Here is a 23,447-nt window from a genome sequence, read left to right on the forward strand (position 1 = left end):
TGGTCTCGGTGGCTGGTGGTGGGGTCCGAATCTGACACCACAATTTACATATGGAAAGAAAGAGGAAAGCCGGGAAGGGAGAGGTGATTTACAGACAGAATAATAGTTACTCAGATGCACGGCTGTGTGCCTGATAGAGATGTTAACGACTCTATAACGTGGGTGTTTGAATGAGGACCTGAATGTGAAGAAATGCTGAGCAAGTCTTTCCTTTGGGAGAAGGATCCTACATTTGATGCCTTTAATCTCAGAATAAGAACAAATTTGGAGGAAATTTTGGTTTCCCATATTATGCCTGATCAGTTATCATAAAAACTTTGTTCCATTTCTTATAATAGGAAAAGACTGTTGCATAATGCATATGGAATTCGAATATTGCTTTGTGAGAAGCGATCTGTTTCTTTTCAGACGGTCTTACCACTTTTTTATGGCAAGCAAACAATTTAACTCCTGTAAGTTCTTGCCTATAAAATGTTGGCATTGACATATACATGATATGATCTTTGTTGCTTTCTATGGTACATTCAATTTATTCCCAAGTTGCTTTCAACTTGTTCTGGTCCAGTGAAACCAAAACATGTAGAGGATAAATGATATTTTTCCCCGCTTTAACTACAGAGTAGCTTCAGTGTATGTGCACCTGTATTTCGTATTTTAGACCCTTGAGGTGGCCTGTGGCTGTGTTGTTAGCGCTGCTGGTTTTACTCTTTAGTTTCCTAGGTTTATTTTGTAATATGAAATATTAAAAAAAAATTTAAGGCATCGTTTACATGTTGACAGGCCTTCGCTCAATCCTTTTCATCGTTTTGAAGGGAGAGAAAATCAGTAGAGATTAAGCAATATAAACTGACTTTTGAAGTTGTGTAAATTAGTATTTCAAGGAAAATGGTACGTTTTAGAAAGTGCAGTGAAAGTATTTTTTAAAAAGTGTCAGAAGGAGCCCCCAGTCTTATTCTCCAAGGAGGTGGTTGACAGAGAGATGGGATAAAATGGAATATGGTCTGGCTTGGCAAACCCCCCCGTTTTATCCTGTGAAATGGTCAGGTTGAACCGTTTTAAAGAGAATTGCTATAGAATGCAGTGCTTTGAGATGGCAGAGAAGTGTTCGGAGTGTGTGTGTGTGTGTGTGTGTGTGTGTGTGTGTGTGTGTGTGTGTGTTGCCAGGGGGTGACAATCATGGTGAAGAGTAGAAGACTGTGTTTATTGTCATGCCTTCTTGCCACGACTGGATGGTAAACTCTTTGGGGGCAGGATGAACATCTTTACATGGAATCAGTACTCAAGACTGTTGAATGAATGAACTGAGAGAAATCTTAAAAAGTGTTTTTTCAGTTAAGTGGAAGGAAAAGATTTCTTAGAAATAAATTTCATCTAAACATTTGTTTAGATACCAGGCTTAGGTCTCATTTATCTCATGAACAGTTGAACTCTTGTCGAGACAGCTGGAAAATCTGACAGCCGTTCTCTGGCTAAGGGCCTTGTCTTGGAGCTGTATCTGCAGGTTCAGTTAGAAACCCATCTTTATCTCCCCACCTGCCATTTTCTCTTTACTCGTAGATGCTGATTTTTAGCTGAGCATCCTCTGGAGAAAGGCTGTTGTCTCTTTTGTGTTTGGAAATGAGGCTGCCGGATATATATGTTAGGGGGACACTTTTTCTCAGGGCTGGGAAGATTTGTATTTTTACATAGTGTGTACATTGCAAATAAAGACTGTTACCCTTTACTTCCTATATGTTTCCAAGTAATCAGGTATGCCATGTTTTCCCAAATTAGTACTTTCCAAAAGACCATTAGATGAAACTAGCTTTGGTCAGCATTACTGAGTGATCTGTGACAAATCACTTACATATGTAACTACGGTTGACATTCATATGTCTGGTGTAGTTTGAAAAATTAGGTGAATTTTCAGAGTTTGTGACTTGAAAGTATTTTGAGAGGAATATGTGCTTTGAAAGGGAAATGAACTATTTTTGATAATACTTGGTAATGTAGTGATTCTTTGGACCTGCTCAAATGCTGATATAAAACCAGATGGTAATACATCTTGAATATTTCAGAGAGAGCTCTAGCTTGGCTTTAAAATTACTTCTGTTTATAATCGGTAGGCAGCATGGAAAATGGCAATCCTGTTATGAACAAACCTTAAAAAAAATCTGTTTTAATAATGAGGCTAGAAAGAGAACAGAAGTTCTGTTTCAAAATTCAGAGTTTTGACATCATTGATGTCTTTGTTAGAATGATTTAGGTAAATGCATTCTAACTCTTTCTGAGCTTTGAATGAGTGCAAGTTAATTTTTAGGCACTCAATACATGTTCTGTGAGAAATGAAGATATATTTGAAACATTCTCAGGGGAAAACTTTTCCTAAGATACACAGTTCTACTTAAAAAAAAAAAAGTACTCCAAACCAAGATCTTCTCAGAAAAAAGCTCACTCAAAAATTTTGTCAATCAGTAGATTTAAGAATTAGAAAATTTTCTGGGGCTTCCCTGGTGGCGCAGTGGTTGAGAGTCTGCCTGCCGATGCAGGGGACACGGGTTCGTGCCCCGGTCCGGGAGATCCCACATGCCGCGGAGCGGCTGGGCCCGTGAGCCATGGCCGCTGAGCCTGCGCATCCGGAGCCTGTGCTCCACAATGGGAGAGGCCACAGCAGTGAGAGGCCCACCTACCGCAAAAAAAAAAAAAAAAAAAAAAAAAAAAAGAATTAGAAAATTTTCTGAAAGGAGTGATTTTATATTTGGGAGTTTTAAAGTAATATATCTGGTTTTCATATAAACTGTTGACCCTTAAAAATGGTAGAATAAGTGTACTTATTCTTTTTATTTTTAATTTGTGAGTCCAAGAGTTGAAAGATAAGTGAAATGAAATGACAGATTCTTCTATAAACTCAGCAAAATATGTCTGGGAACTTTTTTAGGTATCTCTCAAGTGACACATTTGTGAGGTGGGAAAGAAGACAGAAGATCCTCCAGTGGCTTTCTGGTGCCCTAAGAGTAATGTCTAAATAGTTACAGTGGTGGGACTTCCCTGGCGATCCAGTGGTTAAGACTCTGCTTCCAGTACAGGAGGACAGTCGGGGAACTAAGATCCCGTATGACCTGCGGCGTGGCCAAAAAAAATTTTACAGTGGCCTAAAACGTGCGTCCTGATCTGACCCTTGCCCCACTTTCTCAGACACCCCAACTTCTCCTCAGGATGCAAGTGGGCATCTTTCAGCAAAGTTCATCTTCCCATGGATCTCCAGGTGGCTGAATCCTGAGAGGGCCCTCCCCAGCCACTAGGACTCATCCCCCAGAGTAGTTTTACCCATCACACGGTGTTATTTTCTTCATCCCAGTTTTCCCCTTTGTGTCCCCTATGCCATTGGATGATGACACCTGTGAGGGCCTCTCTTCTCCTGCCTGTGTCCTTAAGACTCAGTCCCTGAACTGTTTCCCTGAACCAAAGACTTCAACACTCGGTTTCTATTCTGTTCATAGAATGATCCTTCATGTTGTTGGCTGTTCTTTTTTATTCCTATCGATAAAAGAAGTATGTGCACATTATAAAAATTCATGAGGCCAAAGGTACACGGTGCCAGTCTCTTTTCCATCCTAAGCTCTCTCCCTGTTACTGCTCCTCCCGGACGATGTTTGTTGCCCATGTCTTGTATTTTCTTCTAGACATTCTCTGGGCACGGGAAGCCCAGATGTGGTGCCGTGCACGCTTCCCATTGGTACTTAGGTTAGATATGGCGTCTTATTCTTGCTGGTCTTCTAAAGAGCCCGGCCTCTTCCCAAGCTGCTGTTTCCCTAGTGTAGTGTGAAGTCGATTCGAGGTGGAGAGTTTTCCGGAACAACTTCCCAACCACGGCCTGCCTGGGCTGCTGAGCCGGGTGACACGGTGGGGGCAGGATGTGGGCAGGAAGCTTGTGAGCCACATCCTGGCCGTGCTGAGTGGGATAACTTGCTACCCGGGACCGTGCCGGGCGAATGATAACCGGGGATGCTGATTCTGAGAGGTGGAAACCGGGAGGGAGGAACAGGCTGAAACACAGTTTGGGCGCCTCATCCTGACAACACGCCCTGCCTCTGGGTTCCTCCTTCATATCCTCGAGGTCGTGTCCTCACAGGTTGCTGCCTGGTCCCCTCCCCCATATGCTGGCTCAGTGATGCCTCACGGACACGGAGTAGTGTTTTCGTCCCACCCCTTTGCTTACCTAGAGGCTCCTCCTGATCTTGGCCCCGCCTTCCTGGCTGTGCTCGGCTCCTCCCATCTCCCGACATGCCAGCCCACAAGCACCCCCGTGTAGTTCCCCAAATGCTGCGTCCAGCCCTGCGCTCTCATACCCATGCACCTGCTCTGCCCTTGGCCTCAGATGCCCTTTGTTCCTGACTCCCCGCTTTGTTTTCTTGCTAAATTGTACTTATCCCCCAAAACTGAGATGAAAGATCCCCTCTTGCAGGAAGCATTCCCTGACCCTCCGGGCTGTCTGAAATGCCCCTTTTGCCCATAGCCGCGTGGGCACCCAGCAGTCAGGAACGTGACACACAATCATTGTCGCTCTGTGCACTGATACACCCTCCTCACAGGCAGGGCGCCGTCTTCTCCAGTCTGCTTTCTCAGCCCCTAACACAGTTGGCGCTCAGCTATTGGTTGGACTGGAGTAGTTTTTGACATCTTCCTGCCGAGGCCACCGTGGCTGCAGCAGGTTGAGGATGTACATTTGCAGGTAAAGAGCTCCGAAAAAGGCACGGCAGCGTTTTCAAGTGAATGGAAACAAGGGGGAAAGCCGTCTTCAGCTTTGTGGGGAAGGGGGAAGGGGCTTGTAGGCCCCTTCCCTCCCCCTCCCCCTCATTCCACTCTCCCGCCCTCCCCTCTCCCTGTGCCTCCTCTTGGACCGAAGGAGAGCGCATCTTCCTGAGTCTCCACGCTAACCGTGAGCTGCTGTTTCCAGCCACAGTGGAGGAGGGGTCTTAGCGGCTAGCTTGCTTGTTCGGCCTTCCTTCTCCCTGCATTCTGCACATAGCCTTTAATTAAGAGTGTGGCCAGGGTGCATTTGCATGGGGGTGTCTTTGTCACACAGCGGTGGCAATGACTCAGGGGAGCTGGGCAGTGAGCCCCGGCTGGACTCATCTCATTAGGCTCGCCGGGTCCTTGCCCCTCCTTGCTGGCGCCTGGGCTCTGCTAGGAAACGGGCCAGAGCCCTGTGGGAAATTCCTGAGGGCTTTTCCTATTGCCTCTCAGTCTCTTTCTAGGCATCTTTGTTAGCCGGTTGGACAAGAAGGGGTTTTCTGGTCTGCTTGTACTCCAGGGCTGTGATTTGGTCCTCTGGGAATTGCGTCTTGAAGATGAATGTCTGGCAAACTTCTTGACAGGAGGTTATTTCCTCGTGTCCCATCCTGAGGGCTGAAGATGATGCCAGAGTTTGGGAGATAACCCTCCTTCCCCCAGTAAAGGGACCTGTTCCTCACTCTCTGCCAACTCTCCCATGCCTATCAGCTCATCCTTCCTTCCACCTGGTGGATGTGTTCATCCAGTCCTTAGCGAATTTCTGTTGCCTGTCTGCTCTGCTAGGTACGACAGAGAACATTAGGAAGTGGGACATGGACCCAGAGACTGTCGTACAGAGTGAAGTAAGTCAGAAAGAGAAAAACAGATATCATATATTAAGACATATATGTGGAACCTAGAAAAATGGTACAGATGAACCGGTTTGCAAGGCAGAAATAGAGACACAGATGTAGAGAACAAATGTATGGACACCGAGGGGGGAAGGCGGCGGGGGGAGGAGTGGGGATGGTGGGATGAACTGGGAGATTGGGATTGACATGTATACACTAATATGTATAAAACAGATAACTAGTAAGAACCTGCTGTATAAAAAAATTACATTAAAAAAAAAAAAAAAGGAAGTGGGACAGTCTCTTGGTCCCCTTGAAGAGCTCCAGCCTAATGGGAAAGGGAACTCCGCAGATGTCAGAGCAAATAGTGGGGACTAGAGGACTTTTACCTTCAATGAAAGGATGGACTAGAATAAACCCACTCACCAGCCTAGGAAGACAATAAGGAAGCTTATCTGACTCAGCTTAGCTTGGTGAGGGCTGGGGAGTGTTCCACTAGAATTCATAACCACAGGACTCACCTTGTGCAAGTTTGTGTTTGGAATTTTCCTAGGTTGATTTCCTAAGAAATAGATCCTGAGACTCTGAGATTTACTGCAAGAGGTGTATTGGGAGTAGAGGCTGGGAGAGGCTGTAAGGAATAATACCTGAAAGGGAGCAAGGGAATCAAGATTGGGCAGGGGAGAAGTTGAACTTTGATGCTGTTACCTCAGAGGCTTGTGCCACAGGGACTTAGAAGCTGGAATGGCCCTTCAGAATTTTCTAATTGAAGCAAGGTTGTCAGAGCAGTCATTGGTGTGAGCTGTCCCACGGAAAAGTGTAACCTTGGCAGAGGCAGCTTCCTTCAGTTGAGGCTGGTTCCAGGAGAGGGATGTGACTGTGAGCCGTCAGCAGCCCTCATTCCTGGTGGCTTGAGGAATGAATGCTCAGGTCCTGAGGGAGGATATACCATGGCATCCGCTTTAGGAGTTTATCCTGCCCGAGTAGCCTAGGAGCCCTCAAGCTGAGATATTAACAGAGACGTGGCTCTAGGTCAGAAATATCCCTGGAGTGCCTGAAAGAAGCAAGCGTAGAACCTCAGGTAAGTCCCAGCAGCATCCCATGGATGACGCTCCACCAAGGATGAGCTCATAATCCAACAATAGGAAGCTCCTGAGAAGGGATCCACCACGACTAAGTCAGATAGCATGTGATTAGAACTCCCAATTCCAGAGAAGAGAATTACCTGACAAAATCTTTAAAATGCATATATGTAATGAGTAGACAATCAAAACAGAATCAAACACACGAAAGGAAAAGACACTGGAAAGACCAAATGGAAAATAACCAAAGAAATATATATTTTTGTTGTTTTTATGGAGGCCATAACATGGATGTGGTTTTTAAAAATTTAAGAACTATAACAGCCCCCACTCTCTCCTCTCTGTTTCCTCCTTGTCCCCATCCTGGCAATGACTTTGCCTCTCTAGTTAGTTGATCCTTGCATTTACTTATATCTGTATAAGTAACAGGCTTCTAATGCCAGCTCTTGAATTTTTGTCACTTAGGCATTATTTGTTGACTTCCCACCATGGAAGAAGATAATTTACCCTTTACCCTTCTCCTGGTCCCACACAAACATGCCGACTTCTCGAATTTCCATCCTTGCATAATAGTTATGCTTTGCATTATTATGACTACATAATTCTTGCTCACTGAGCTATAGGGTGAAGAACGATTACTTCTCTCCTGCACCATTTTTCATTTTCTCTTGGTTTTAATATCTGTTTTGTTTTGTCCTATGTTTACTTTTCTCTGCATCTATTTCTTATTAAACTCTAATTCAGCATTTTTATTCCAACCTCAACTTCTCTGTAATATTTTCAGATGCACTGATAATTCTGTCAGTTTCATCTTGAAGAAATCTCTCTTGGAGCTGTTTGACATCCTCTAATCTGTTTGGTTGCCCTTTTTATTAGGTGCCCAGCTGCATCCTAGGATCATCCTTCACAAGGGATTTGGACATTCCATGTATTTTTCTCCTCTGCTGAGTTCCCCGTTTCCTGGATACCACGTTTTTCTCTGATTGACACCCTTATCTTCTTTTAGCTCCTCTATCTAGGAAGGGGCGCAAGGGAAGGGAAGCTTTCAAGCCTGAAATGTCATTAATATATCCTGACACTTGACTGATGCCTTAATAGAAAATTCTCGGTAGGAAATAATGTTCCTTAAGAGTCTTGAAGTTCTTATTTGTAGGGTTACTATTTAAGTCCTAAACCTTTCTAAATCATAATCCTTTGTATGAGACTTGCTGCAGTAGGGTCTTTTTCATGAATGTATGCCCTTCCTTTCTATTTTTTTTTTATTTGCCATTTATATTTTTCTGTCTTTCTGCTCTACATTGTGGGAAATTTCCTCCACTTTATACTCCTACGTTTCTATTGAGCTTTTCGTTCCTACTGTCAAGTTTATTTTTAATTGTCTGAGTGTGCCTTTTAAATAATCATCCAACTCTTGTTTTGTTGATCTTTTCCATAGATCTTTTCTTATCTTTCTGAGCAAATATTAATGATAGTTAAAAAAATCTTTTTCCGGTTCTTGTGTTGTCTTCCTCCAAGGTGCTTTTTTTTTCCTGCTTGCCTTGGGTTCATGCCTCATGTGAGGAATCCTGTGAATGGTGATCCTTGATAGTCTGTTCATATGAAGAGTGAGTGTTAAAAAAAAAAAAGAGTGGGTGTTTACGCCTATGTTCATAGCAGCACTATTTACAATAGCCAAGACGTGGAAACAACCTAAATGTCCATCAACAGATGAATGGATAAAGAAGATGTGGCATATATACACAATGGAATACTACTCAGCCATAAAAAAGAAGGAAACAATGCCATTTGCAGCAACATGGATAGACCTAGAGATTATCATAGTAAGTGAAGTAAGGCAAACAGAGAAAGACAAATACCGTAATCACTCATATGTGGGATCTAAAATATGACACAAAGGAACTTACATACGAAACAGAAACAGACTCACAGATGTAGGAAACAGACTTGTGGTTGCCAAGGGGGAGGGAGTGTGGGGGAGGGATGGACTGGGAGTTTGGGATTAGCAGATACAAACTATTATATAGAGAATGGGTAAACAACAAGGGCCTACTGTATAGTACAGGGAATTATATTCAATATCCTGTGATAAACCATAATGGAAAAAAAAAGACAAATAAACTGGGTGTTTAAAAGCTGACTAGAATACACCATTGTAAAGCAATTATACTCCAATAAAGATGTTAAAAAAAATAAAATAAAAAAATAATAAAAGCTGACTAGAGTTCTGAACATGTAGATGGACTTCCCTGTGGGTTAGACTGTTTTGTTGGGTGGATTCCAGTTTAATACTTCCTGATCTTTCTTCTTGGACTTCCCAGGTTGCCCAGAGAAGGGCTTTCTGATCTGCCTGGAGGGTAGACACCTGACTGCCTGAGTTTTGCGAGCTAAATTGAGGAGGAAGATTGAGATCTCAGCATTCTATTTGGAATTCTTAACTTGGTCTGCCGGTTAAGAGCTCAGTTTGGTTTTCCCACCTTTAGCTGAGTCTGGTGTTCCTCCAACAAGAGACTGTTGCACCTTCTTCAGAGAATAAACCTCTAGTGTCTGATAGGAGTTGGGGAGAGAATCAGGAGGAGTGGTTTTTAAATAGACTTTGAACCAGTCATTCTGTTTTCAGTCTTCTCTTTGTTACCCTGTGCCACCAATTGTTGTTTTTTCTTCTTCAGTGCCCTGAGTGTAAATTGGGTTGCCTTTTTGCTTTCACACAGCTGTCTTAGGAATTTGCTTTCTGGAGTCTGTTAAATCAATTACTGCTTGCCCATATGTTTTCTAGCATCTAAAAATACTTTTTGCTGCCTCTTTCATTTTCTTTTTCTAATGGGGTTGTCTTTTTTTTTTTTTTAAATATACCTCTACTTTTAGTGTAGTGAGTTTTTTAGAGGAAGCAAAAGTAAATGTGAGGAACCATCCTGCCATATTTCCCGGGAAGTGTCAAATACAGCAATTTATAGTGAAAAATGTACTAAGTGAATCAGAAACCAATGAGAAATAGTGAACCAAAACATAGTCTGAGGAACTTACCCGGAATGTAACACAAAGTAATTCTTCTCTTTCATATTTTCTAAGAGACATGAAAGTTAGGAAAATTTCTAAAATAAATGCATAAGCGTTCAGAAAGTAGAAAAAAGAGGAAATAGAGAATAGTCAGTATTTTTAGAAGTGTCTGAGGCTGTTTTGGAATTGATGGAAGCAGTGGAATACATACGTTTCAAACCATTACAGGGGAAAAATAATTAAAAACTTAGTAGGCAGCAGGAGAAGTGAAAAAAAAATGGAACGGAAAAAGCATAGAAAGGGCAAAAAGTAGAAACAAATCCAAACATTTGAGTAATTTTAAAAATATAAATGGATTAAATCCATTAGGTAAAAGTCAGATAGCTTGGATTTAAAAAATCTAGCTGTATACTGTTAGTAAGAGAGAAACTTAAAACACAAGGACACAGAATGGCTTAAGTATAGGGATAGAAAATATGTCTGAAAAATAGGAACAAAAGGTTTTTGTTGCTATATTAATCAGAGAAAATAGAGGCTTGAAGACAAAATGCATTATTAGGTATAAAGGGTGTTACTCTATAAACAAAGGTTCAGTTCACCCAGAAGACAAAAACACTTGTGAATTTGTTATACAAACAAATCTCCAAAGCCCCTACCAAAATTGATGGAATTATAGGTAGAGATTGATAAATCATAATCATAATGGTAGACTTTATTGTAACTCTTATACTTGTTGACAAATGAAAAGACAAAAAACTAGTGAAGACATCAAATATTTGAATTATGGAGTTAAGTGGTTTTCCAACATTTTTGACTGCTAACTGTAGTAAAAAATGCACATATCACCTAGTATATCTGAACTGATATTTTATATATACACTACATGTCATCATATCTAAGCATATTTAATTATAATACGCAGCATGGTTTTTTTTGTGCTACTAGGAAAATTTAAAAATGTTGTCATTGAACTATATCATACTGACCATTTGTGAATGACTTTCATGTCACAGATTGTAAAATTAGAAAACAAAAAGTACACTTGAACATTTCTCTTTCATTTGAAAAAAGTGCTGGTCACAACCTAATAATTGATTTTGTGTGCCACCAGTGAGTTGTAACTTTCAGTTTAAAGAACACTGACCCAATGGGTCAATATAGAACCATGCGTCCAACAAGTCTATTTAACGTTATGGAACATTTTAAAATGTGACCACTTCCATAGTCACAATGGAAGTCTCATCTAATTATTAAGAATCTATATTTTACAGTGTTCTCCTATCCACAGTACAATGAACACTTGGAATCAAGTATAGTTAAAATACTTCTGTATATCACGACATATGTGGGAAATTAACACCTTTCTGAGTATCTCAAGGGGGAGAGATCTTAAATGTTTAAAAATATTTAGAACTTAAAGGAAATTAGACACTAAAAATTGATGAGCAAAACTAAAACAAGAGACTTAAGAAGGGAAAAGCAGTAAATCCAAAATAGGTGGAAGGAAGAAAACAATACATTTAAGAGTACAAATTAATGAAAGAGAAAAAGATACAGTAGAATCAATAAAACTAGAAGCTGTTTTAAGACTGATAACATAAGCTTAACTCTGGTAAGACTGATGATAACAGAAAAGGAATGAGTGAAAAGTACTTAGAAGTTAAATGAAGGATAATAATTAGTAATAAAGAAAAATGTAGGTGAGAAGACTTATTTACAGTTTTTATGCACATAAATTTGAAAGCTTAGGTGAAATGCATGGTTTCCCTAGAATCATAATCTGTCATGATTGACTTAAGAAAAAAATGACCAAGGATGCCTGACTTAAATTAAACAAGTTAATCTAGGCCATTGGTGCTCATCCAGGTATGATTTTGCACCTAACTCTCTGCCCCCTCCATTGTCAAGGGACATTTGTCAGCATCAGGAGGACATATTTGGTTGTCACAACTGGGGTTAGGAGTGCTACTGGCATCTGGCTGGCAGAGGCCAGGGATGTTGTTAAACATGCCACAATGCATAGGACAGTCCCCCAGCAGACAAAGAATTATCTGGCCCAAAATATCAATAGTCCAAGGTTGAGAAACTCACGATCTAGGGCCAACATGGTTTTACAGGTGTTTTTTTATGAATATTCAAGGATTAGATAATCCCAGTCTCATGTATTCTGTTTCACTGAAAAAGAAGGAAAGCTTCCCATATTCATTAAAAAAAAATTATTTATTTATTTGGCCTGCACGCCACAGCAGGTGGGATCTTAGTTTCCCAAGGCAGGGATGAACCCGGGCCCCCCTACCTTGGAGTCTTAACCACTGCACCATCAAGGAAGTCCTCCCATATCATTTGAGAGTAGTACTAGCTTGATAACAAAAACCAAAGATGATAGAGAAGGATTTATAGATAAGTATCACTCATGAATATAGATGTGAAAATCTTAAATAAGATATTAGCAAGCTGAATCTCTGTGTTTATATAACAAAAACAGTAAATAACCGTCATTAACCATATTGTGTTAATTTTGGAATGCAAGGATGGTGTAGTTAGAACAGTTAATTACATAATTCACCATGTTTATAAATTAAGCGGAAAAGTCATAGCATCTTTCAGTAGATATTCAAAAAGCATTGGATAGAATTCAAGGGCAAGATAAAAACTTTTAGCAAAGAAGGGAATTGTTTTAGCCTGATAAAGGGCACCTACCTTAAAATGTCAACAATTATAAGTGACAAAGATTAGAAGCAGTTCCAGAATATCTAGAATGAAGATAAGGATGCTGCTATTATCCTTTCTCCTTAACATTATTCTTGATGTCCCAGCCAGTGCAATAAGGCAAGGAAAAAGAAATAAAAGTACACCTATTGACTGGAGAGGGGGAAAAAAAGAAACCAGCGTTACTCATGGATTAGTATAGTCTGCTTGTACATAGAAAAGGACAAGAGAGTCTGCAGACACTGTTAGAAGAAATGAGAAATTTCAGCAAAGTTGGTGTGGATGGATAGAAGTTTAATATACAAAAAATCAGACCGCAACAGTCAGCTCTACCCACCACCAGTCCCCTCCCATCAGGAAACTTGCACAGACCTCTTAGATAGCCTCATCCACCAGATGGTAGACAGCAGAAGGAAGAACTACGATCCTGCAGCCTGTGGAACAAAAACCACATTCACAGTAAGATAGACAAGATGGAAAGGCAGAGGGCTAGTACCAGATGAAGGAACAAGGTAAAACCCAAGAAAAACAACTAAAAGAAGTGGAGATAGGAAACCTTCTAGAAAAAGAATTCCAGAATAACGATAGTGAAGATGATCCAGGACCTTGGAAAAAAGAATGCAGGCAAAGATCAAGAAGATGCAAGAAATGTTTTAACAAAGACCTAGAAGAATTAAAGAACAAAGAAAACAGAGATGAACAATACAATAACTGAAATGAAAACTACACTAGAAGGACTCAAGCAGAATAACTGAGGCAGAAAAACTGATAAGTGACCTGAAAGAAAGAATGGTGGAATTCACTGCTGCGGAACAGAATAAAGAAAAACAATGAAAAGAAATGAAGACAGCTTAAGAGGACCTCTGGGACAACATTAAACGCAATAACATTCGCATTATAGGGGTCCCAGAAGAAGAGAGAGAGGAAGGAACAGAACATATTTGGAAGAGCTTTATAGTTGAAAACTTCCCTAACATGGGACAGGAAGTAGCCACCCAAGTTCCAGAGCCAGTGCAGCGGACTCCCATACAGGATAAACCCAAGGAGAAACACACCGAGACACATAGTAATCAAATTGGCAAAAATTAAAGACAAAAAAAATTTATTGAAAGCAGCAAGGGAAAAACAACAAATAACATACAAGGGAACTCCCATAAGGTTAACAGCTGATTTCTCAGCAGAAAGTCTACAAGCCAGAAGGGAGTGGCATTATATACTTAAAGTGATGAAAGGGAAGACCGTACAAGCAAGATGACTCTATCCAGCAAGGATCTCATTCAGACTCGATGGAGTTATCAAAAGCTTTACGGAGAAGCAAAAGCTAAGAGAATTCAGCACCACCAAACCAGCTCTACAACAAAGGCTAAAGGAACTTCTCTAAGTGGGAAACCACAAGAGAAGAAAAGGACCTACAAAAACAAACCCAAAACAATTAAGAAAATGGTCATAGGAACATACATATCGATAATTACCTTAAACATGAATGGATTGAATGCTCCAACTAAAAGACACAGGCTTGCTGAATGGATACAAAAACAAGACCCATATATATGGTGTCTACAAGAGACCCACTTCAGACCAAGGGACACATACAAGACTGAAAGTGAGGGGATGGAAAAAGATATTCCATCCCAAATGGAAATCAAAAGAAAGCTGGAGTAGCAATACTCATTTCAGATAAAATAGACTTTAAAACAAAGAATGTTACAAGAGACAAGGAAGGCCATTACATAATGATCAATAGCATCAATCCAAGAAGAAGATATAACAATTATAAATATATATATGCCCCCAACATAGGAGCACCTCAGTACATAAGGCAACTGCTAACAGCTATAAAAGAGGAAATCGACAGTAACACAGTAATAGTGGAGGACGTTAAACACCTCAGTTATATCATCCAAAATGAAAATAAATTAGGAAACAGAAGCTTTAAATGACACAATAGACCAGATAGATTTAATTGATATTTATAGGACATTCCATCCAAAAACAGCAGATTACACTTTCTTCTCAAGTGTGCATGGAACATTCTCCAGGATAGGTCACATCTTGGGTCACAAATCAAGCCTCAGTAAATTTAAGAAAATTGAAATCATATCAAACATCTTTTCTGACCACAATGCTATGAGATTAGAAATGAATTACTGGGAAAAAAACGTAAAGAACACACAACACATGGAGACTAAACAATATGTTACTAAATAACCAAGAGATCACTGAAGAAATCAAAGAAAAGTCAAAAAACTACCTAGAGGGGGCTTCCCTGGTGGCGCAGTGGTTGAGAGTCTGCCTGCCCATCCAGGGGACGCGGGTTCGTGCCCTGGTCTGGGAAGATCCCACATGCTGCGGAGCAGCTGGGCCCGTTAGCCCATGGTCACTGAGCCTGCGCATATGGAGCCTGTGCTCCATAACGGGAGGGACCACAACAGTGAGAGGTCCGCGTACCGCAAAAAAAACAAAAACAAAACAAAACAAAAAAACCCCAACTACCTAGAGACAAATGACAATGAAAACAGGATGATCCAAAATCTATTGGGATGCGGCAAAAGCAGTTCTAAGAGGGAAGGTTTATAGCTATACAAACCTACGTCACGACATGAGAAAAATCTTACATAAACAATCTAACCTTACACCTAAAGGAACTAGAGAAAGAAGAACAAATCCCAAAGTTAGCAGAATGAAAGAAATCATAAAGATCAGAGCAGAAATAAATGAAATAGAAACAAACAAAATGATTAGCAAAGATCAATAAAACTAAAAGCTGATTCTTTGAGAAGATAAAATTGATAAACCATTAGCCAGACTTATTAAGAAAAAGAGGAGAGGACTCAAATCAATAAAACTAGAAATGGAAAAGGAGATGTTACAACAGACACCACAGAAATACAAAGCATCCTAAGAGACTACTATAAGCAAACTCTATGCCAATAAAATAGACAATGTGGAAGAAATGGAAAAATTCTTAGAAAGGTATCACCTTCCAAGACTGAACCAGGAAGAAAGAGAAAATATGAACAGGCCAATCACAAATAATGAAATTGAAACTGTGATCAAAAATCTTCCAACAACAAAAAAAAAAAAAAAAAAAAAAAAAAAATCTTCCAACAAACAAAAGTCCAGGACCAGATGGCTTCACAGGTGAATTCTATCAAACATTTGGAGAAGAGCTAACACCCATCCTTCTCAGACTCTTCCAAAAAATTGCAAAGACCCCCAAACTCATTCTATGAGGGCACCATCACCCTGATACCAAAACCAGACAAAGATACTACAAAAACAGAAAACTACAGACCAATATCACTGATGAATATAGATGCAAAAATCCTCAACAAAATACTAGCAAACAGAATACAACACCACATTAAAAGGATCATACACCATGATCAAGTGGGATTTATCCCAGGGATGCAAGGATTCTTCAATATACGCAAATCAATCAATGTGATACACCATATTAATAAATTGAGGAGTAAAATCTATATGATCATCTTAATAGATGCAGAAAAAAAAGCTTTTGACGAAATTCAACACCCATATATGATAAAAACTCTCCAGAAAATGGGCATAGAGGGAACCTACCTCAACATAATAATAGCCATATACAACAAATCCACAGCGAACATCATTCTCAATGGTGAAAAACTGAAAGGTTTTCTTCGAAGATCAGGGACAAGACAAGGATGTCCACTCTGATCACTGTTATTCAACATAGTTTTGGGAGTCCTAGCCATGGCAATCAGGGAAGAAAAAGAAATAAAATGAGTACAAATTGGAAAAGAAGAAGTAAAGCTGTCACTCTTTGCAGATGACATGATACCTATACATAGAGAATCCTAAAGATGCCACCCAGAAAACTACTAGAGTTGATCAATGAATTTGGTAAAGTGCAGGATACAAAATTAATGCACAGAAATCTCTTGCATTCCTATACATTAATGATGGAAAATCTGAAAGAGAAATTAAGGAAACACTCCCATTTACCATTGCTACAAAAAGAATAAAATACCTAGGAATAAACCTACATAGGGACAGAAAAGACCTGTATGCAGAAAACTATAAGACACTGTTGAAAGAAATTAAAGATGATACCAGCAGATGGAGAGATATACCATGTTTTTAGACTGGAAGTATCAATATTGTGAAAATGACTATACTACCCAAAGTAATCTACAGATTCAGTGCAATCCCTATGTGGTGCATATACAATGGAATATACTGAGCCATAAAAAGGAACGAAATTGGGTCATTTGTTGACTTGGATGGTCTAGAGCCTGTCATACAGAGTTAAGTAGTCAGAAAGAGAAAACAAATATCGTATATAACGCATATATGTGGAAACTAGAAAATGGTACAGATGATCCGCTTTTGCAGGGCAGAAATTGAGACACAGATGTAGAGCACAAACGTCATGGACACCAAGGGGGAAAAGCGGAGGGGTGGTGGTGGTGGTGGTGTGAAGAACTGGGCGTTTAGATTGATATATGTGCACTGATGTGTATAAAATTGATAACTAGTAAGAACCTGCCGCATAAAAAAAATAAAATAATATTCAAAAATTTCAAAAAAAAATCAATTGTGTTCCTATACAATGGCAAACCAGAAGTAGAATTTTTAATTTTCAAAACAATACCATGTCTTATAGTAACAAACCAAAAGGAATAAATCTATGTACAATTCCTAATGCCGAAAGTTAGAAAATATTATTAAAATTCATGAAATAAAATAAAATAAAATAGAATAATGCGAAAATCGTGTTTTCATGATTGGGAAGACAATGTAATAAAGATATTAATTTTCCTTAGATTAACCTGAATACATGCAGTTTCACTAAGAATTCCAATAGTTTTTTTTTTTTTTCCCCAGTGAAGTTGGTAAACTCTAAAATTTATTGTGGAGGAATAAAATGCTAAGAATATTTAGGGTGATTTTGAAGAACGAGGTTGCATGCACTTGTCTAAACCTTAAAAACTAGGGCAGTTGAGGACTTCCCTTGGTGGTCCAGTAGTTAAGAGTTGTGCTTCCACTTCAGGGGGTTCACGTTCAGTCCTTCATCAGGTAACTAAGATCCCACGTGCTGCGCAGCGCGGCCACAAAATAACAACAACAAAAAAAACTAGAGCAGTTGAAGATAGTGTTTTTAGGGACAAACAGACCAAGGAAGTGTAATACGGAGTTCAGAATTAGCACCACACGTGTATGGAAATTTTTTTTTTTTTTTTTGTGGTACGCGGACCTCTCACTGCTGTGGCCTCTTCCGTTGCAGAGCACAGGTTCCGGACGCGCAGGCTTAGTGGCCATGGCTCACGGGCCCAGCCGCTCCGCGGCATGTGGGATCTTCCTGGACCGGGACACGAACCCATGTCCTCTGTATTGGCAGGTGGACTCTCAACCACTGCGCCACCAGGGAAGCCCCGTATATGGAAATTTGATATGCGAGAGAGGTAGCGTCGCAAGTTGGGGAGGGAAAGAACCGTATTGAAACAATTGGCTGTCTGCACAGAAAAAATGAAAATAAATTTCTACCTGCTACCATACACAAATGTAAATTTCAAGTGAGTTAAGACATTAAACCTGAAAAGCAGGAATTTAAAACTTTTAAATTAAAATATGAGAATATGCATATGACTTGGCAGTAAAGAAAGTTTGTAAATTTAAGACAAAGTACAAACATCAATAAATTTAACCACAGGAATGAAAAGCATGAATAAATTTAACATTAGTAAAATAAACATCAATAAATTTACCTACAAGCGGACTAAACTATTTGTGCATAAGAAAGAACTATGTAAAACAGAAGATGAGCCTATGACCAGGAGAAGATATTTACAAAGCATGCAACTTTTATATGTGTTTAAGAGATACACAGACTGTTCACAGCACTTTTGTTTGTAATGACAAAAAACTGGGAGGGAGACAGATGTCCATTAACAGGAGATTTGATAAATTGCAGTGTCTTAATACTGTGTATCTCTATATATAGCATCAGTTTGCAGCTTTATGAGATCCAATGTACCCTTTTTATAACAATACTTCATCATACCTATTTCACTATCTTAAAGTTTCATCTATACATAAAATTTACAAAAATAGTATTATATCCTAAATGTAATATACTGGAGAAATAAAAGGAAGGTAATTTTGAAGAAAATAGTGTATATGTGAACATATAAATGCTTGGTGTGATATTATTAGATACAACTAAGCAGTTAGTTTATTACACCTGCAAATAAGGAGGAAGTTGGTATATAAGAGAAATAAGATCCCATTGTTGACATTTTCCTTTTTAGGACATTTTGAAACAAGGGCTAAAGAGGTATATTGGTGTGCACATGCAGAGTTATCATGAACGTGACAGCTACAAGGACAGATTGATACAATGACTTATTGAAAAAATGACTTAGTCATTGATACAATGACTTATTGAAAAAATGACAGATTGTAAAAATGACTTTCAGTCTTGTCAGACTGTGTCTTGGTGGTTGCTATTCTGTGTCAACTTTTCCCAGGTAGAAGGTGTAGCTTGATGTCTATTTCAGAAACATTTCTTGAATTATAGTTTTTAGTATTCCGTTCTATTGCTTTCGTTTTATACCTTAGGAACTTCAGGTGTAGGTGTGTTGGATCTTCTTTTTTTTTTAATTTTTGAAATTTATTTTATTTACTTTTTTATACAGTAGGTTCATATTAGTCATAAATTTTATACACATCAGTGTATCCATGTCAACACCAATGGCCCAATTCATCACACCACCATCCTCTCCCCCCCCACGGCTTTCCCCCACGGCTTTCCCCCCTTGGTGTCCATACGTTTGTTCTCTACATCTGTGTCTCAAGTTCTGCCCTGCAAACCGGTTCATCTGTACCATTTTTCTGGGTTCCACATATATGCATTAATATACGATATTTGTTTTTCTCTTTCTGACTTACTTCACTCTGTATGACAGTCTCTAGATCCATCCATGTCTCAAATGACCCAGTTTCGTTCCTTTTTATGGCTGAGTAATATTCCATTGTATATATAAGTACCACATATTCTTTATCCATTTGTCTGTTGATGGGCATTTAGGTTGCTTCCACGACCTGGCTATTGGGGTGCATGTGTCTTTTTTTTTTTTTTTTTTTGCATGTGTCTTTTTGAATTATGGTTTACTCTGGGTATATGCCTAGTAGTGGGATTGCTGGATCATATGGTAATTCTATTTTTAGTTCTTTAGTTCTCCATATTGTTCTCCATAGTGGCTGTATCAATTTACATTCCCACCAACAGGGCAAGAGGGTTCCGTTTTCTCCACACCCTCTCCATCATTTGTTGTTTGTAGATTTTCTGATGATGCCCATTCTAACTGGTGTGAGGTGATACCTCATTGTAGTTTTGATTTGCATTTCTATAATTAGTGATGTTGAGCAGCTTTTCATGTGCTTCTTGGCCATCTGTATGTCTTTTTTGGAGAAATGTCTATTTAGGTCTTCTGCCCATTTTTGGATTGGCTTGTTTGTTTCTTTAGTATTGAGCTGCATGAGCTGTTTATATATTTTGGAGATTAATCCTTTGTCCATTGATTCGTTTGCAAATATTTTCTCCCATTCTGAGGGTTGTCTTTTCGTCTTGTTTATGGTTTCCTTTGCTGTGCAAAAGCTTTGCAGTTTCATTAGGTCCCATTTGTTTATTTTTGTTTTTATTTCCATTACTGTAGGAGGTGGATCAAAAAAGATCTTGCTGTGATTTATGTCAAAGAGTGTTCTTCCTATGTTTTCCTCTAAGCGTTTTATAGTGTCGAGGCTTACATTTAGGTCTCTAATCCATTTTGAGTTTATTTTTGTGTTTGGTGTTAGGGAGTGTTCTAAGTTCATTCTTTTACATGTAGCTGTCCAGTTTTCCCAGCACCACTTATTGAAGAGACTGTCTTTTCTCCATTGTGTATCCTTGCCTTCTTTGTCATAGATTAGTTGACCATAGGTGCGTGGGTTTATCTCTGGGCTTTGTATATTGTTCCATTGATCTATGTTTCTGTTTGTGTGCCAGTACGGTATTGTCTTGATTACTGTAGCTTTGTAGTATAGTCTGAAGTCAGGGAGTCTGATTCCTCCAGCTCCGTTTTTTTTCCCTCAAGACTGCTTTGGCTATTCGGGGTGTTTTGTGTCTCCATACAGATTTTAAGATTTTTTGGTTCTAGTTCTGTAAAAAGTGACATTGGTAATTTGATAGGGATTGCATTGAATCTGTAGATTGCTTTGGGTAGTATAGTCATTTTCACAATATTGATTCTTCCAATCCAATAACATGGTATATCTCTCCATCTCTTGGTGTCATCTTTAATTTCTTTCGTCAGTGTCTTACAATTTTCTGCATACAGGTCTTTTGTCTCCTTAGGTAGGTTTATTTCTAGGTATTTTATACTTTTTGTTGCAGTGTCAAATGGGAGTGTTTCCTTAATTTCTCTTTCAGATTTTTCATCATTACTGTATAGGTATGCAAGCAGTTTCTGTGCATTAATTTTGTTTCCTGCAACTTTTCCAGATTTATTGATTAGCTCTAGTAGTTTTCTGGTGGCATCTTTAGGATTCTCTATGTATAGTATCATGTCATCTGGAAAGAGTGACAGTTTTACTTCTTCTTTTCCAATTTGTATTCTTTTTATTTCTTTTTCTTCTCTGATTGCCATGGCTAGGACTTCCAAAACTATGTTGAATAATAGTGGTGAGAATGGACATCCTTGTCTTATTCCTGATCTTAGAGGAAATGCTTTCAGTTTTTCACTACTGAGAATGATGTTTGCTGTGGGTTTGTCGTATATGGCCTTTATTGTGTTGAGATAGGTTCCCTCTATGCCCACTTTCTGGAGAGTTTTTATCGTAAATGCGTGTTGAATTTCGTCAGAAGCTTTTTCTGCATCTACTGAGATGATCATATGGTTTTTATACTTCAGTTTGTTAATATGGTGTATCACATTGATTGATTTGCGTATATTGAAGAATTCTTGCATCCCTGGAGTGAATCCCACTTGATCGTGGTGTATGATCCTTTGAATGTGTTGTTGGATTCTGTTAGCTAGTAGTTTGTTGAGGATTTTTGCATCTATATTTATCAGTGATATTGGTCGTAATTTTCTGTTTTTGTAGTGTCTTTGTCTGGTTTTGGTATCACGGTGATGGTGGCCTCATAGATTGAGCTTGGGAGTGTTCCTTCCTGTGCAGTTTTTTGGAAGAGTTTGAGAAGGATGGGTGTTAGCTCTTCTCTAAATGTTTGATAGAATTCACCTGTGAAGCCATCTGGTCCTGAACTTTTGTTTGTTGGAAGAGTTTTGATCACAGTTTCAATTTCATTACTTGTGATTGGCCTGTTCATATTTTCTATTTCTTCCTGGTTCAATCTTGGAAGGTGATACCTTTCTAAGAATTTGTCAATTTCTTCCAGGTTGTGTATTTTATTGGCATAGAGTTGCTTGTTGTAGTCTCTTAGGATGCTTTGCATTTCTGCAGTGTCTGTTGCCCCTTCTGCTTTTTCATTTCTAAATGTATTGATTTGAGTCCTCTCCCTCTTTTTCTTGATGGGTCTGGCTAATGGTTTATCAGTTTTGTTTATCTTGTCAAAGAACCAGTTTTTAGTTTTATTGATGTTTGCTATTTTCATTGTTTCTTTTTAATTAACTTCTGCCCTGATCTCTATGATTTCTTTCCTTCTGCTAACTTTGGGTTTTGTTTGTTCTTCTTTCTCTAGTTCCTTTAGGTGTAAGGTTAGATTGTTTATGTGAGATTTTTCTTGTGTTTTGAGGTAGGCTTGTATAGCTATAAACTTCCCTCTTAGAACTGCTTTTGCTGCATCCCATAGGTTTTGGATCGTTGTGTTGTCATTGTCCTTTGTCTCTAGGTATTTTTTGATTTCATCTTTGATTTCTTTGATGGTCCTGGATCATCTTCACTATCATTATTCTGAATTCTTTTTCTGGAAATTTCTGTAATTTATTTCTAATCTCATAGTGTTGTGGCCAGAAAAGATGCTTGATATGATTTCAATTTTCTTAAATTTACTGAGGCTTGATTTGTGACCCAAGATGTGATCTATCCTGGAGAATGTTCCATGCGCACTTGAGAAGAAAGTGTAATCTGCTGTTTTTGGATGGAATGTCCTATAAATATCAATTAAATCTATCTGGTCTATTGTGTCATTTAAAGCTTCTGTTTCCTAATTTATTTTCATTTTGGATGATGTAACTGAGGTGTTAACGTCCTCCACTATTACTGTGTTACTGTCGATTTCCTCTTTTATAGCTGTTAGCAGTTGCCTTATGTATTGAGGTGCTCCTATGTTGGGGGCATATATATATTTATAATTGTTATATCTTCTGCTTGGATTGATGCCTTGATCATTATGTAATGGCCTTCCTTGTCTCTTGTAACATTCTTTGTTTTAAAGTCTATTTTATCTGATATGAGTATTACTACTCCAGCTTTCTTTTTTTTTTTTTTTTTTAACCGGTACGTGGAGCCTCTCACTGTTGTGGCCTCTCCCGTTAAGGAGCACAGGCTCCAGACGCGCAGGCTCCAGACGCGCAGGCTCAGCAGCCGTGGCTCACGGGCCCAGCCGCTCTGCGGCATGTGGGATCTTCCCGGACCAGGGCACGAACCCGTGTCCCTTGCATCGGCAGGCGGACTCTCAACCAGTGCGCCACCAGGGAAGCCCTCCAGCTTTCTTTTGATTTCCATTTGGGATGGAATATCTTTCTCCATCCCCTCACTTTCAGTCTGTATGTGTCCCTAGGTCTGAAGTGGGTCTCTTGTAGACACCATATATATGGGTCTTGTTTTTGTATCCATTCAGCAAGCCTGTGTCTTTTAGTTGGAGCATTCAATCCATTCATGTTTAAGGTAATTATCGATATGTATGTTCCTATGACCATTTTCTTAATTGTTTTGGGTTTGTTTTTGTAGGTCCTTTTCTTGTGTTTCCCACTTAGAGAAGTTCCTTTAGCCTTTGTTGTAGAGCTGGTTTGGTGGTGCTGAATTCTCTTAGCTTTTGCTTCTCCGTAAAGCTTTTGATAACTCCATCGAGTCTGAA

At 39.2% G+C, this 23,447-nt stretch overlaps 1 protein-coding gene across 1 annotated transcript in view; it reads left to right on the forward strand.

The window, feature by feature from the left end:
• The window catches only part of TMEM163 (transmembrane protein 163), a 265,454-nt gene that overhangs the window by 8,278 nt on the left and 233,729 nt on the right, over window positions 1–23,447 (forward strand). The window contains 1 exon segment of the mRNA XM_032638678.1: window positions 668–711. Coding sequence (XP_032494569.1) covers window positions 668–711 — 44 coding nt within the window.

This window comes from Phocoena sinus, chromosome 7 (genome assembly GCF_008692025.1).
Source record: "Phocoena sinus isolate mPhoSin1 chromosome 7, mPhoSin1.pri, whole genome shotgun sequence".
Lineage (NCBI taxonomy): Eukaryota > Metazoa > Chordata > Mammalia > Artiodactyla > Phocoenidae > Phocoena > Phocoena sinus.